This window comes from Rhea pennata, chromosome Z (genome assembly GCF_028389875.1).
Source record: "Rhea pennata isolate bPtePen1 chromosome Z, bPtePen1.pri, whole genome shotgun sequence".
NCBI classification, from domain to species: Eukaryota; Metazoa; Chordata; class Aves; order Rheiformes; family Rheidae; genus Rhea; species Rhea pennata.
In genome coordinates this window covers 33,053,138-33,070,070 of record NC_084702.1, presented here as the reverse complement: position 1 = coordinate 33,070,070, position 16,933 = coordinate 33,053,138, and the positions used below count along the sequence as shown (strand labels likewise).

At 38.9% G+C, this 16,933-nt stretch overlaps 1 protein-coding gene across 1 annotated transcript in view; it reads left to right on the top strand.

Annotated features, from left to right (window-relative positions):
- SHC3 (SHC adaptor protein 3) overlaps window positions 1-16,933 on the top strand; it is a 58,294-nt gene that overhangs the window by 16,491 nt on the left and 24,870 nt on the right. The window contains exons 2-3 of the mRNA XM_062599673.1: window positions 4,113-4,183; window positions 16,153-16,216. Of these exons, the coding sequence (XP_062455657.1) occupies window positions 4,113-4,183; window positions 16,153-16,216 (135 nt within the window). The remainder of the gene's footprint in view (window positions 1-4,112; window positions 4,184-16,152; window positions 16,217-16,933) is intronic.

Here is a 16,933-nt window from a genome sequence, read left to right as displayed (position 1 = left end):
ATTTGTAGGTACTGGCTAATTTATGGCAAGCTCTGCCAAGTGCATGTCTGTTCACAGATACAACCATGCTCTCACTTACCTAATTTACACAGAGCTCTGTATTTTTCATTATAATCTGCAATATTTTGAGCCACCCAGCTTTGATAGCAGTTATTGAGTTACACGGATTAAAAATGGTCTATCTTAATTTACTAGGAATAGTCATATCATTTTGGTGATCTAATGATATTCTAGTAGTTGCAATTCAGAGACTAGGAGTCTTTACTTAGTCTGAGAGTGAGTGATGGGTAGTTATTAGCACTACCCATGTACTGGGTGTATACCCATCTGCTCTTAGATATACTAGATAGGGTCTGCCCCTGCTATTTGTCACTCCCAGGTTGGACTACTGCAATGCTGTATGTGGCTACACCTTGCTACATTTTTATAAAAATTTTTGTGACTGCTGCCAGCTTCTGACTCAAGTTGTGGAAGATTTCTTCCAGGAACTTGGTGTTCTGAATGAGCTTGTTACAAAACACTGAACACAGTTGTTCGTGCTTGCAGAGCAAAAGGCGGCTCTCACAGCGCCTACCCTTGTTCGCCTTTTCTCATCCCTCCAGGCACATGAACACACTCAGCACTCGTTTGTTTAACTGCCTGTTTCTAATAAACATTGAGAAAACTTAATACCTTTTCCTGTGCAGGGTACAACAAAAAAATTGGTTGTGAACACAAATTTTCCGACTGAAACACAGAGAAGACAGAGATACTTTAGGAAATACAGAGGAAGTCATCAAATATGGGACAAACTGTAGAAACCTGAGATATAGGGTCTTCTCTTACATTTACCCAGAGAAATTATAACTAGTAAAAATGTTGGAAGCTCATACAGTAAGAGATGTTTGATTCCAGGAGTGTATGACACTGCTTTTAGATTTACATCAGCTCACGACAAGGTGCTGCTCGGAGTGCAACGTATTAGTTACGAGTCCAAAACTTCTAAATGGAAAGGGATTCACTCATCTGAAGGACCGTTCCTCAGGGCATAATACCATTCAGCGAAGGGAACGCAAGCTGGGATCTCATTCAAACATACAAAAGTAGACAGAAGGCAGAGCGTTATCTAGGAGAGTTTGGAACCGATAGTCCTGAATTATCCTATTTCTGGGTGGGCTGCATCTCGGCATGTTTGCTTCCTGAGCAATGAGAGGGAGGATGCTAGTGGGAGCTCATAAATATCACAGTGCACCGTAGCTATTTGGTTAGCATATACATTAAGTGCGGGGTGAAGAGCAGCTGCTTTGGAAGTAGTCTGTTTTATAACTATATTTTAATGTTTCATGGAATGCCTAAAGCAAAAGAGAGTATTTTTTTTAATCGGTATATTTATTTGTTGAAATAAATGAATAATTTATTTACTTGCTATCTTGGTTGTATGTCTTCTTTCTGTGGATCCTTGTCAGGATGTACTTCAAATGGATATTTTTAGAGATCAATGTTGGTCTTGGGGAATAATTGAAGCATAGCAGTAGGTGAGTTATATGTCCCTGTAGTTGGCCTTTGGACCTTTTGAATGTCAGTATTTATAGTAATTTTGTTATTTGAAAACATGCCGTGGTGGTTAAGTGTTCACATCTTTTATCCCAAAAAATCAGTTGCCATCTTTGCCTTGATCAGTCAGGAATACTGCAGCCTTACTATGTTGTGTTCAGCTGTCTTCATGCTATACATAAAACAAGTACGGGATAATTTTTCCATCTAACCTTCCTTCAGTCTGGTTTTGTCTCTACTTTTGTTAATGTAGATCAGGAAGTATGACTCAAAGGAGTCTAAATGCACGCCTTCTGAGTATGTTTATGGGTATTTGTCTGATTATTTGTGTGTTTATTTCGACAGTGCTTTGTGTGCACATGTGTTTGTGTATTTATTTGCACGCCTGCATGTGCTTGTCAAATTACCTTTCAGAGTTTGCTTCTGAAATGTTGGACCAGGCTCTCAAAATTGTTTGATTCTTTAGCTTTAAAAGACTTGTGGCAAATACAGATAAGTGAAGGAACAAGTGCAATCCAAGAATGTATGAGTATTGAGTGGTCTAAGTGAACAGGTTGAAGAAGTAATCAAAAGCAAATATATCCATAACAAACAAGCAACAGGATACCTTTGAATAGTTATACCAATTTACAGCATAATTAATTATGAAAATGTCTGAAATGAAATAAATATTTGAGAAAACTTATCCATTGAAAGATCACAGAACTAAAACAAAGTGACACAAAGGGTATAGGAAAGCGTCTTTCACTGCTGTATATTGGCCTAACTTCACTGAGTTCAGCTAATTGCTTCAGTTGATGTTTAATGAACTTCAAGAAAATCAAATCACCTCCTCAAATACTTAAAAACAGAGATAATGGCTTAACTTTCTGCATCAGAGCACAAAAATGTTGTTCTGGATGCTTTACTCAGTCAGAATAAGTATATGTAAGAAAGGAATCTACTTGTATTAAGATACAAGGGGTTACCAAATACATATTTTGCAGTGATAGGAGAGCAGTGATAATCTAAAGAACTTGACCCTTAGCTTGAAAGTTCTTTGTGCCACAATCTCTACATACAAAATGTTTTCCATGAGGATTTTAGAAACTTTCAAAAAACAGAAGATAAGATGCAAGGGAATTCTAAAAATCCAGGAAATGAATGTTAAAAGCCTTCCCAGAAACTGTAGGCTATTATAATCCAAATTAGAGTAATTTAACTAATAGGAGCCACTCACTCTTCTGGTTTATTTATTCAGGGTTCTAATGACTTCATGACATTTGATAGGAATAAATTAAATAATAATGTACATATGAAAACAAACAAGGAACTCCCTCCACTTGTAAATAGCCTGTGACAGATAGGTTTCTTTGGGAAAAGCATTGTTGAAATTTTCGATAGTATAGGTAGCAATGCAATAATTCCCTAATCAAAAGATTTTTAAAAATACAAAAAAATAAAAACCCTCACATTGACACAAAATGCTGGCCTCACTTGATTTTTTTGCACCAGTTTCATACCCAAATAGATTTCATTATGCTGCAAATAGATACTACACTGATCTAAAAACACAGTACTGGAAGAGCAGTATCAGGCCCATTAACTGAAGACTCATCCCTATTTCACCTGACTTCCAAAAGTCATGTGAGTAGTTGAATACTTAATATCCATGCAAAGCTGCTGCCATGGGATATGCCAGTCACAAGTTGGTTTATACGAAGGATAAATTATGGTACTAGCTGCTACACAAATATCTGATGAGATCTGTAGCTGCATGTAGACTTTCTCACGTGCAAACCATGTTTGCTTTTGGAAGCTAGTCCATAAGATGCACCTGAGTTTTTCTTAAGCCTATGATAGACATTGTTATATCTTAACATATTTCCCTCTTTTTCACTGGGACATAGAACAGAAAGAGAGTTTCTGAGTCAGTAAGTCTAGTCTTTTTCTAGTACTGCCCAACTTGGTATGTCATTCCTTTCTTGAATGACTCCACTGAAGCCATCTCCCAGCTTGTGTTATTAACATATTTTATTAATATCTTCCCATATCTATATACTTGTGAAGATAACAAATCACATCAATCCCTGAGCTGATCTTTAAGGAATACTTTTCTGGATTGCTGGTGCTCTTTTCAGCTTTCCCTGCCATAATTTACCTTTTGTGCACTAAGCCTTATCTCTCTCTCTTAAATAATATTTTTTTTCACTAATCAGTGCTAGATGGATTTGCTTTACCACATTTCCTTTTACATTGATTTTATTTTTACTTTGAATAGCTTTATGTCTAAAATGGATCAATTAGGATAGGTCAAAACTAATAAGCACATCAACCTATTATGAACTAGGTATATTACAATGATTAGATTAGACATAAAAAGATATGTTGAAGCAAACTTCAGACTTAAATGAAGTAAAATGTTTATGAAGCAAATCTGTGACATACAAGAACATAATAATAGAAATTTGGCTGATATATAAGATAGATCAGATATAAAAATAAGGACTGTACAATGACTTTTAATGATTAGTTATATTTTCTCCTAGAACTCCACAATAATTATAATAATTTTTATAACTGTTTCTTTTTCCCTACAGTACTTGGGATGTATAGAAGTCTTACGCTCAATGAGATCTCTTGACTTCAATACTAGAACACAGATTACAAGGTAAGACTTTGTACAAATACCTTTTTAAGTAACTTCTGAACTGTGTCTCCAAAGAGCAGAAGGCAGGAAAATGGCAAAACATACAGTAAATAGTTTTCAGACACCTTAAGTCCACTTTTTTATTTTGCTTTTACAGGTAAATCTTTCACCTGTTATTAATATAGCTCCAAAAGTGCTTAAAGGGTATTTTCCTCCTGGTCTTTTGCTGTGCCAGGCCCCTCTTGAAAATTATTGCAGGTTTGTTGAATGGTGCTGCTCAAGAAGGCAGTTACCTGGACACAGCTTTAGTGACATTTAAGCCAATGCGAATTGGAATATGCCTAAAATCTACAATGTACTTGTCAAAATTAGGCTAGAGAGCTGATCTGGAGCCTCATATTTTTAGGTATTTGTAGCAGTTTCTTATGAAAAAATATAAGATTACAAATTAGTCACAGGAAGAATTTAAATAAAAATATACTAGCAGAAAGGTGTCACAGACAAATGGAAATATGTTGGCTTTTCCTGACTCTTCATAATGAATGTTTAATTTAGGTCCTCATTGCAATTCTTTTTTTAAACCTATCAATGTACTATTCTGAAAGGAGTACATAAATACTGGGTTGTCTTAAGAAATATCCGTTAATCATTTTACTTCTAAAAGATATTTTCTGAGAACTGTAGCAAATAGTATTTTGCAGGCATTTGCACTTGACAGGCTGAGCTCATTCTTTTTAGAGGACTGTGGTGTTGACACCTTCTAGCAACTAGAGACTTCAGTTTTAAATTATCATAGTCAAATTCTGGCAGCACAGTAATAAAACAATCCCTTTCAAAGGAACAAATATAAAGTGATATGAGTGGGTATGATGCTTGTCTGTTGAATTTAAGAAGCTGTGAACTTCGCCTCTTTGAGGCATCTTCCAGTTGCTGGTGGTCTATCACGAACCATTGCAATATCATAGACAGCTGAGTATTTCTGTTATTAAATGAGAATAATTGTTGCTGGGCTGAGATGCCATTCGTATGATCTGTGTGCAGAACTGTTGTATATGAGTACCCTTGCATTGACTTTGAGTTACATGTGCCATACCAGCTTTGAATTGGACCCTGTAAGTCCTCACAAAATGTTAATTATTATTTTGTCAAGATGCTGTGTTCATAAGGGCCATAAAATAGAAGGATAGAGAAATGATAGGATTCTGGATTTTCCTTTCAGATAATCTAGGCTATGAAGAGATTTGGAAATTTTCCTAGTCTGCTATTTTGAACTCACAATGTACATTTCTGTGGTATTTGCAACAGTGACCTTTTAAAATGATTTCATGTCTAGGCAGACGTGTAGTTTCGATGCAGGTGGCACATCTGTTTTTAACATTTGAAAGTTAAGCGATTCTGGCTAAGAGAGAAACTGTAATAGTTACTGCTTTTGTTATCTGTACCAGAATGTGGACCAAATTTTGCTTTGTTTTTCTGCAGAGTCTCTTTTACTGTATGTCTTCATTGGGATAGCATTTTATTTTTCTTAATGAGTTTAAAGGCACAACTGTACCATTAATACTTAACCATATTTGCTGATCTAAAGCAATATGGTCTGCACAAACAGAGTGTCACTGTCTTACAGTTCCTTCAGTGCATAGATGCTTTTTGGCTTTTACTGTGAAACAGACTTCGAATTATAATATTTTTCTGTTGAAGTTATATCATATTTGACTACATGCTGGGCATTTTCTTGGCTCATCTTCTGCTGACCACATCTAGAGCACAGGATTTTTTTTTCAAGCAGAAAGCCGTATTTTGCTGTCTGTGGTTAATTTTGCATTTGCAATTTTCTGTTTATCATAAAATAATGATGAATCATTAGCTCCTCATTCTGATCACACAGTTCCTGATCTAAAACCTTCTGAAGTTAGGATCTAGTATCTTAATCTTCGTTATTCATTAATTCATCTGCCTCTAGAAATCCCCATGCCACGTCTAAAGTTTCTAATACCCATAGGAAGCAGTCTGTGCCACATTCCATCATATAGCATTTCACAAACAAGCCTAATTTTCATTAAGGAATCCTAAAATTCATGTTTGCTCGTTAACTTGCTCATATGCATTAAGAAACATAATGTAAGCCTTTTGAGGTATGTACTAAATTAATAAAGCTGATGGTCTGATATCACAGGCACCAGAAGACCCCTTGCACCAACTGGTCCATGCAACCCTTCAATTACATATAAACCAAAAGTATCTAAAAGTTACATTACCTTAAGGGTGATAATTGTTTCACAATTTGCCTATATCTGTGCAAAATCCTCCTTATCAGTTTTCCTGATCAGGTAAGTCTAAGCTCTGTGTCCTTTAAAAGCAGACCTGCTGGGCGAGGCATTTCCATTGCTGATTTCTCTGCAGCCCACCACCAGTAGGAAAAATTTCCTTATAACCCGTAGCTGCGGTGAAAGTTTATTTTATATCTGGAGCTGTGTAAATGTGGCTAGACTGTTTCCCATAACTCGAGAAGCAAGTGTCTAGGCAGCCCTGATCTCTTACCCATAGCTTTGTATTTAGAATATGTAAGCATCTGTTGCTCTTGCTTAATCCGATGCCACTTTTTCTGCAACTTCCTTTACACAGCCAGTCACCGAAGAAGCAACTGATGCATCTTGGGCCAATATTACTTCTGGTATCATGCAGTATTTACTAAGTACCATAAAGAACTGTTAGGAAAGATAAGCCAAATATTATCTGAATCCGCGTGGCAGCCTGGATATGGCCTTTCCTAATAGGCACGCTCAGCGCTTGGCACGTACAAAACACTCGCTCCCTCCCTTTCCAGGGCTGCGTCGCAGCCCTGTCCCTGCTCGCTTCCTCGCCCTTGCTTTTCCTCGGTGCTGCAGAGCCCAGGCGTAGGAAGTCTGTCACTGCGCATCCCACGCTTGCCTTTTTTTCTGGCCCTTGGTTATTGTGTATGGCACTTCTCCTCTGCGCTGGTCCTCAGCAGAAACTGAAGTCTGATGAGCCGCACTAATTGCCAGCAGAGAAGAAGCTCAGCCACTGCGGAGCCTCTGGCTCTGCTGCAAACGCTGGGCATTGCTTTGGAGAAGTTACTAGTCTCAGCCACAAAAAAATGTGCAGTTAAACGAATTAATTAGCGGTTGCAAAGGGCACTGAAGTCGTTGGGTGAACATTTAGAAATTATTTATGAATTTGGCTAAGTTCTCCAGTTATCTAGTGAATTTGACACCCATATTACATGAGAAGATAATAGGAAAATGTTGCCAAAGTCTTCTGAATGGCTTTGAAACTCCCTGCCATTATTATTAATACATTAGGAAGGCGTATGCATGTACCAGTCTGACAAATGGAAAACTGCGGCCGCAACTCCAGGAACTGGAGTGAAGCCTCCGTGTAAACAATCTGGTCAGGGATCTTACCTTTCTTGTCACAGTCATGTGAAAAGCTACTCTCAATCTGTGCCATTTAATGCTGTTGTACCTCACATGTGACTTGTTTTTGCTTTTCACTTTTTATAAATTTAAATACTAAATTTCTAGCAAGGAATTCATCTTTCTGTGAAAGGAATGAGCAAGCACTCTCACTTGTCAAACTCTTCATCAGGTCTTAACAACCTTGTTGGTGCCTGACAAAAGGTATTGTTATCCTAATTTTGGGTGTGATTTGAGCAAAAATGAACAGCTATGGCTAATTTATAAGAATATTTTTCCTTTATCAATGTACATTTAAGTTTCAAGATTCTTTCACTGCCAGAGAAACAGGAGATCTAGGGTTGCATTAATCAGTCGTATTGTACCTATTCTTTTGTGTAATGAATGGAACGTCATGTGAATCTTTGAGCAAATAAATGGATGTGCAAGCCGAGGGTCAGCAGTTATGGATAATGATAAATAAAAGCCAGCTGAATCCACGTATTGCATCATTAATTATCCAGTGACAATTCTTGGAACACAAGTGAAGTCAAGATAACTTGCTTGGGCAGCAAGAGGAACAGAAGTGTTTCATTTTCAACACCGAGGAGGAGCAGGAGGACTAGCAGGCCAGACTACTGAGCTAACTGCAGCTGGCAAGTGCTCCTAAGCTCGTCTGAAACCTAACCATCTTCGTCACACAAAGAGGCCACCACTCTTAAGGTTGTGTGGCCAGGCCATTTGAACCCTCAGACATTTATATCAGAAAAAATCAGGTAAAATATTTTTGCAACATGTACAATGTTTGCAGTTCATCTAGCATGTTTGTATGGTTATTGTGAAATGTTATAGTATAATGAGTCTTCACCACTGTGTTGCATGCACGAGTGTAGCTATACACTGGACTGAATTAGAATAATGTTGCATGCACTATTTGTTGTGCAGCAGTGTCTGGACTACTGGGCTGCATGTTCTTTGTTGCTGTCTAAATGAATGCAATATTAGTTTGCTGCATGCAGCTGCAGAAAGTCACACCTCCCCATGCTGAGTAAAACATTATAATGCATGCTATGTTAATAACAAGTAGATCAAAGGGCTGAGATACTTCATTTTAGTGATGGGCCTGAACCCAAACCTCGATACTGAGCTTTGTCAGGCTGGACAATTTGAAGTGAGATTCCTCTCCTAATTTGGGGACTGAACCTATCTTTATTAAAAGTGAAAAATTAAACCTATTTTTGTACCACTGTCCCAAACATTTGGAGGGAAGATAATGCAAATCCAGATTTTAGAGCTGAGTTCGAGCCCACTGCTAAACAACATGAATGAAATCAATTTATTATAGTGTTTCCTTCAACCATATCCATATTCTTTGCAGAAATCCACTTTCAACAAGCGTCACTGAAAAGGTAAGGAAGACACTGGAAGGGAAGAATGGCTCCGCTATGAATTTTAAGACAGATAGGTAACATATGTTATCTGCAGTGAACCATATGTTTGCTCAACCTCCTCCTTAACATTCACGCTGACCTGGAAGGTGAGTATGGTTCGCTCCTGCTTTCTGCTCCGTGGACTTGGGGAGGCGCCTAGGGGACTGCAGAACATGTGAACCCAGGCTGCGGGTCTGGGTGCGTGGCGGTACGGAGGAAGGCATGTGAACCAGAGCCCCCTTTCCTTTTGCGCAGTTTCTTCAGGGCTGAGCTCAGGGAAATGAGGGGTGCTGGCTGCTGCTCCCCTCCCTAGGGAACAGGATTCCAAAAAGTGGATGGAGACTGCTTTTACTTCCTAGAGCTGACCCATTAAGTGGGGCAATGGCAGAGTGACTGATACTTTCACGGAATCATTTACATTTGCTTGTTTAGCTCCAGTTCAGTGGCACAGAAATGGATTAGAATAAATAGGCTTTTGTGTGCTTAACATTTAAATCTTTCATTTTCAATGTGCTATTAATGGAAAAAATGTTAACTAGTATTTGGATTAATTTGACTAATATATGGTAATGCAATGCCTGAGTGAGAATAATTAATTGAGCTGCCCCATTCCACTTGCTTTTGTGAGAAAGCAAAGAGTCTCTCAGGGGTTGGGGAAAATGAAGAATTGAAAGCCAAATAGTCATGGAAGCAGATACAGGTATAGCTATAACCCAGGGTGCAGCTCTGCCCTGGGTCTCCAGAAAGCTGATGAATCCACATAGTTCTGCAGAAGCAGAAGGTCTGAAGCAGAATGGTCTTAATGTGTTTTAAACACAAATCTTAATGCAAAGTCAACAGTTGCCTTACTCCTTTGCAACAGAGACACTCTGAATTTCTTCTGTTAATTGTACCTAGAGACTTTGATTACATATAGAAACCAAGGCAATTTGTTTGTATTTTGTGTGGTATGTCTAATCACACCAGACAGTTCATTGCCACTGGATAGTCTTTGGCAAAGATGGCTTGTATATTTATAAAATGCCTTATATCTAATGGGGGTAATATGAAAAGTCACTGTTAAAACTTTAATCTGCTAATAAAAAAAGAATTTTTGGAAGATACCTATTTCTACGGTCATGCTTTGGAGTCAGTTAGGCATTAGAAGAAAATATTCCTCAGACAAAGTTTTTAAAATTTTACTTATTGTGAGGTTTCCCAGGTTTTCCTTGGAAATATCTGTTATAGGCTACTTTCTGAGAGAGAGAATATTACTCTAAAAGACCTGAGGCTGGACCAAATTTGGAGGCTGCTGTGATCCTGATTTAGCAACAGAAGTCAGCTCTTATTTCTCTCTGACCACTACTCGACTAAATAGCTAGATTCAGACTGGAAGAAGGCCTGAAGACACCAGAAGAAGTTAAAGGATTAGAGATCCACTTAACAGATCGAGATGTCCAAGTACATTTTTATTTAGTTTCTTGGCATCATCGAGCTTATTCTTCAAAGTTGCGGGGTTATGCAGAAGGAAGATTTTTGTAGGTATGCATTCAGCTTTCAATTTATCTTCACAAAAGTGGCAAGCAGTATTTTAAGAGCTTTTCTCTTTGAAAGGTACCCTTAGTTTTGGACCGTGATTGCCAGAGCCTGAATAAAGGTTAATCATGTATTTGTAACTGTCTTCTCTGCAGTGGAGGAACAGCTGTATGCATCTTTGGCCATGTACCTTTGCCATAGCGAAGGAAAAATGGGTATGGTTGCTCCAGTTTTGCCAAGTGCAAAACTGACTGTGTGCACATAAAGTGAATGGTTACATATCTAAATAAGGTTGGATGCACAGTTTCATTCTACTTTTCTGAAAATCAGGGCATTGTTTTGACCATATTAGAAAAAGCTGCCAAGAGCAGCTAGATCTCTCTGCTAGTGATGAATAAAACAGTGAGAGTTTCTGAACTTTTGTATTATAAAAGAAGGTACAGACTGTACTAAAATTGCCTCAAATATCACTTGAAGTTGCATTATCTATACATACTGAGAACAAAGCCCTCATTAAGCATGCCAGTGGATAAGAAGTTTCTTTGGCAGTAAAAGCAAAAGAGGCCTCTTGAGCATATTGACTTCTGTTAGCAATTTTATGCAAGTGCCACAGTGAAGACTTGGGTAAAAGTAATAGCCACGTTGCCCTGCTAGAATCACCAATGGAAAATTACACCTTCCGTCCAACAGTTGCCAGAGACAGGCTTACTACTGCGTAAAGTCTATTAAATATACCAAAACTGAAATTGGCCAGCTTCCTTTTGTTTTCTGCTTATAGATTTTCTACATGTAAAAAGACCCATTTCAAGAAACAAAATAAGGACCTGGGAGGAAGAAAAGGAAGAACTGTCTTCTACTTGCTCTACAGGCCGACGACAGCTTGCTTGACACGTCTGCCAGTCTTGCTTTGTTCCACAAGTCTTTTCTCCCAGGCTTCTCATCACATATACAGCAGGACCGGCTCCACTTCTGGGGGGCTGCTGCGAGCAAATGGCATCATGAGGTCTCTCTGCCACGTTCTCAGTGGGCCCCCCTGCAAGGCTACAGGACGTAAAGTTCATGGCATTAGGTCTAACTGCTCCTCACAGTTCCTTATTTGCTGCTGTATTTGCTTTAGCTACTTTTTCAGCCTTACATCTTCCAGCCATCCTCAATTTGCCTGTTGGCATTTCAAGTTTTGTCAACAGTAATACATTGCCCTAGTCCTCAGGGTTTGTGAATGTCCCCTTCGCTTCTTCAGACAACACGTCGTCATTTTGCCTGTTTCATAAATGAACAAATAATCTTTCACTTATTAAAAGGATTTCTAAAAATGTATTTTTGCATGGTAGTGATTTGTAAACTTTTAAAAAGATTGGCAGAGGTTTAATACTGTTAAGAAATTACTGGAAGCCTCATGTACAATTCTTCTGGACATGTCATTCTTTCATTAATAAAATCTATCTTTCAATGTCTATTTTTGTAAACATTTTTGATGTCTAGCTGTGAAGCCCCAATCTTTGGAGGCAGCAAAGGTAAACTTGGGAGCTGTAGGATTCTAGAAGATATTAACAAGAGAATATTGGTGTTTTTTTGGTCTTGTCATACAAAACATTTCAGAGCAAAACTAGTCACAGTTGCTAGTATCAATGTCTGAGATAGCTATTCTTTTTCCAAATATGTTGAAAAAACTCTGTGCAATTTGTCATTCCCCTGAAACATTAGTTCCAGAGTTCTGTTTTTGTAATCAATTAAGTGGTTTTAATTAAAAACAGCAACAAAAAAACCCAACAAAAAACAGCCAAAAAATCCCTGAAACTACAAGAGAAGAGGATATTTTCACATGATGGTGTTTCATAAAGGAACAGATTTCAGCTTCCTGAGTGGGCTACTTTATGTAACAGCTAGAATAGAATATGACTAAAGTTATGAAAAATATCAGGGCATTAGCCTTTTTAATAGAACAAAATGCCAATGTAAAATGCCTCTTCTTCTGTCTCAGAGAGATGTCAAGTCACTTTAAAGCACAACAGGTCGGCTTGGGAAAATGCATTTTGATAATTGTTCACTGGATACATTTGCATGCTGAAATCTATATTCAAATATACAATGTGTTTTGTGCCAAGAAAATGACTCCACAGCATGACCATCTGCAAAGCAGAAAATACTCTTGGACAGATTTGGAACTCAGCATGTGGTCCCTGCTGCAGACTGCACGGTAGCTAATTTTACAAGAGCTCAAGATAACTTTTCACTGGCATTTCTCTGAGATCAGTGCCTAACCAATGAAATGGCATGTGGCATAGAAAGATGTGGCGGGCATCTATGTCAAATAACTTTCTTATTGGAGACGAAGAAAATGTAGTCACATCCAATTTTTCCAAAGTCCATGGCACAGTATAGCGTGCAGGTATGTCCCGAATGTCTGCTTTTGCATTTCTTAGACAAGCGTTTGCATGTACAAGTCAGGTAACTGCACTCTTGACCTAGCAGCTATTTCTATTTCTGGATTTGATTTTGTGGCTCAGGTGTTTATGCTGCGTAGGCACCTGCAAATTTGACTTGCTGCAAAAAGAGAAGATGTCTGCCCCGTACTGCCTGACAGTGCAAGCTAGAAATAATCTTTGGGGTGTTTTTTCCATATCACCAGACTATGTGTAAAGACCTTCCACAAAGACAATCTGGAATATTCTCAACATGGAAATCCAGGAACCTTCCTCCCAGAAAGTGCACATCTGGATGGCAGAGGATATCCAGCTGAGTTTTTTTTTTTTTTTTTTTTTTTTTTTTCTCATATTCATCAGATACTTCTGTAAGTGTCCTTAACTCCCAGGTGGGGAAAGTATTGCACCTTTTGTTGCAGGAACATAAGGGATCGCCACTGAGAAAGCCATCTCCTGGCTTGGCAGACCACTGTCATCTTGCATAGACAGTCTTGCTTTCAAAATATCTGTTCTGAAGTTCCTAGCATTTTCACCAAAAGCGTTGTTAATTTAAACCATCAGTTGCCCGAATACATTTACTATTCACAGAATTTCCAGAAACAAATTAAAACAATTGTCCAGCTTAAGTGCAGAGGGCCTGCCTTATCTGAGTAGCATTGCAACGAGTTGTAACCTTTCTCAGGCCTCTCCTCCATTTCCAGCACTCACGTGGACTTCTGGAGCGCTGAGTTTGGTTAAACTGTGGTATTTTACTGTCAGGGACACTTAGAGTTGGAAAATCTGGAACACTTTGTTATTGGGTGCGAGGTTGCGTATCCTGGCTGTCAGCTGCTTACTGCTCGCCCAGCTCTTCGGAGATACGGTGCGCAACGGCAGCCACCGTGCCTTGCTAACCCGCTGCTGGGTTTTGACCTCTTGTGTCAGCGCCTCTCCTATCCCAGGCTCAACTGACTGTTTCGATAGACAAGATCCCTGAATCGGATGGGTCTGCTGAGCTACGCGGTTGCTGCGTGATAATCAGGAGGAGCCTGCAGGCAGAACGGGTAGGAGCAAAAACACTGCAGGCACGAGCCCCGCGCTTGAGAGAGACCACAAGCTCTTAAACTCTGTTTGTCGGGACAACCTGAAAATCCCCCTTGCTTCCAGCCTGCTCCATGGTGCTGCTGCAACTGGAAGATGGTGGAGGCAAGTAGGAGAGAAAGCAAATTGCAAGCAAATGTATCTGCCAAGCACAGTTCATGTCTCTGAAACGGATATGCTTTTTGTGAGAGGCCAAACTTGCAGGTAATCTTAATATGCTAAGCAGACTGCTGGTGGGAGCAGGGAGACACAGCTGAATATCATCTCTGAATCTCATAATCATAAGTTGATGTGATGTTTGCTGTCTCGTATTTCTAAGATATATCAGGGCTGCTCTTTTAAACCAACAGATTTCCACTTGCTATATAAGAAAAGTTGGTAATTACTTTAACTTAACATTAGTTTGAATTTGAAGATGCACTGTGGTAAATGAGGGAGCTGAATTCAAGCACTGATCCATGAAAGGGAGTGCTGCTGTAGCTGAGATGCTCTAAGGACATAGGCAAGGCAGGGTTTGTAGCAAGGGGTAATATTACTAGACCAGCAGATATAGTTGGGGGAAAAAGACAAAGCAAACAAGCAAGCTTTGGAGCAAGCAAGCCCTGTTCTAGCTGATGTGTGCCTGAAAGCTTTTGGATTATCTCTTCCTAGAAATCTTACTTTTCTTCAGAGTGACAGGATTTAAAACCCCGCTGTGAGACCTGAGCCAAAGGAGAGAAAATAAAAATCGTGGGATTCTTTCAGATGATTTCGACTTTGGATTGAGCCTTAACTATGTAGCGACTACTGATTGCATAATGATAAATCTATGACATCATTTGTTGGGCCATTATACATTGAATGCTAAATATATGAGCTCTCCCTCCCGACTCCCTTGTTAATCCCGTGTATCCACTTGGGGAGTAGTTGGAATACCATGCTGCTCATGACATTAAATTGAAGTCATTTATTGTTTTTATCAAAGTTGTATTTCAAGGTTTGGAATATTTTGACAGTTCTTGAGCTTGGAGTTCATGGTCTCATATTATGGGGGTTTCCTTGCATAACATACATGTTATTTGCTTGTTTTTTAGGTCTAAACATAATATACTGTTAATGTCTGGGCTCTCAGTCAATATTAAGAACGGTTAAACTATAGTTTGCAGTTACCCTTATTGGTCCCTGTGGAGCCATTCTGTCTTACAGTATCAATTAATGGGACAGATCTACTACAGCACCGTTGCTAATTGTCACAGGAGCATCTGTGCACGCGCTATAGCAATTTCTAAATACTGGTCAGCTCAACTACTTGGATGATCTCTTGTTAAGTGCTGAAAGGATCTAAAAGGTTTGCAGATGTATGATTGAAAAAGTTCTGGTCATATGTAGTTATTTTCCTAATTCAAATTTGTTCTCAATATGCTTTTTTTTCACTCAGGGTATTAGCATAATGGGAAGAATGAAGCAATATTAGAAAACTGAAGAAAAATGTTAATGACATTCATTTTCTTTAGCATATAAAAATATGGCCACAAATATAGTGTCTGGATCATAAAGAGCAAATATGAGTTAAAAAGTTTGTGTCAAAACATATGTCATGTGTATCACATACAACATGCATTTTATCAGGAATATTGTAGGATTTTGATATTATGTGAAGCCAGGAGGCTTTTCTCTGACTATATAAGTGTACAGTAGGTAGAAACAAATGATAGTTACAACTTTCTACATTACAAAAAGGTTAAAAAGGGTCTAGAGCAATGTTTCTTAAAGACATCTCTTATTATCAGATTCCCCATGACTTAGTAAGATACAAAAATGAGAGTCAGAAGAAGGTATTAAAATAAATAATTTACAATAAGAAAAGTTCTTTTTGATGGTGTAAGGAATCATTTTTATCATTTGTGGTTTTCAAGATACTGTTCCTTAGACTAACATTAACCATTAAGTGTCTTCTGCATCAGAGTGAAGTAATCTAAATATGAATGACACCCATTTTAGTGGTGAGAGGAGAGCTAACTGACCCACTAACTGTCCTCACTTGTGAATACAAATGCTGTCCAGAGCTATTCTCTTCCAGTGCATTTCAGAAGCATAATGAAGAAACCCACACATCCATTTGCTATAAAGCTTTTTTTCTGTCTCTTCAGGGAAGCAATCAGTCGTGTTTGTGAAGCAGTGCCTGGTGCCAAAGGAGCCTTCAAGAAACGAAAGGTATTTTTCTTTTCTTTTAGTGAAGTTGACCATGTTTTCTTAGTTCAGCACAGAGGAGACAAGGCACAGCAGGCAGGTGAGTTTAAAAGTAGCTTTGAGAATTGCAGATCATTAATCATTTAAAGTGTAGGTTGTTTTCGCCCGCTGTTTGTAGCCTGTCACCCTTTTGGTCAGGATCTTCTTTTACAGGCATCTACAGGTATGAGTACATCTAGGAAAAGGATTGTGGCTTGCCTTTGTGCTCCTACTGCAGCAAATCCCTTTTCCTTTCCTGTGTAGGCTGTAGGTGGAAGGCTTAAAGCAATCTAGAGGGGATGCTTTTTCATACAATGCATGCGTAAATTGTGGAAACTTGCTGGAAGCTCTTCCAGAGGCCAAAAATGTAAATAGTTTTGCAAGTGATTAGCTCAGTGCATGGAGGATAGCCCTACTGGGGATGATAATTCAACAGTTTAGGAAGCTCCCGAGTTGCTGATTTCTGGAAAAGGAGAGAATGAAATAGGTGATTCTCCGTTTCCGAGACTATTTTCACAAACATCTGCTGCCAGCTGTTCAGTGGCCAGCACTGAAGGCAGGACAGATGGAATTTGGCCTAACGTGGTTATTACTGTGCTTTCGTTTGTGTAGCAGCAGGTAGGATCTGCAGGCGAGGAGCGGAAGGACGCCTTGGCTCGGCCCTTGCGCTGCCGGCCGTCGCAGCCAGGCTAGCCGTGACTC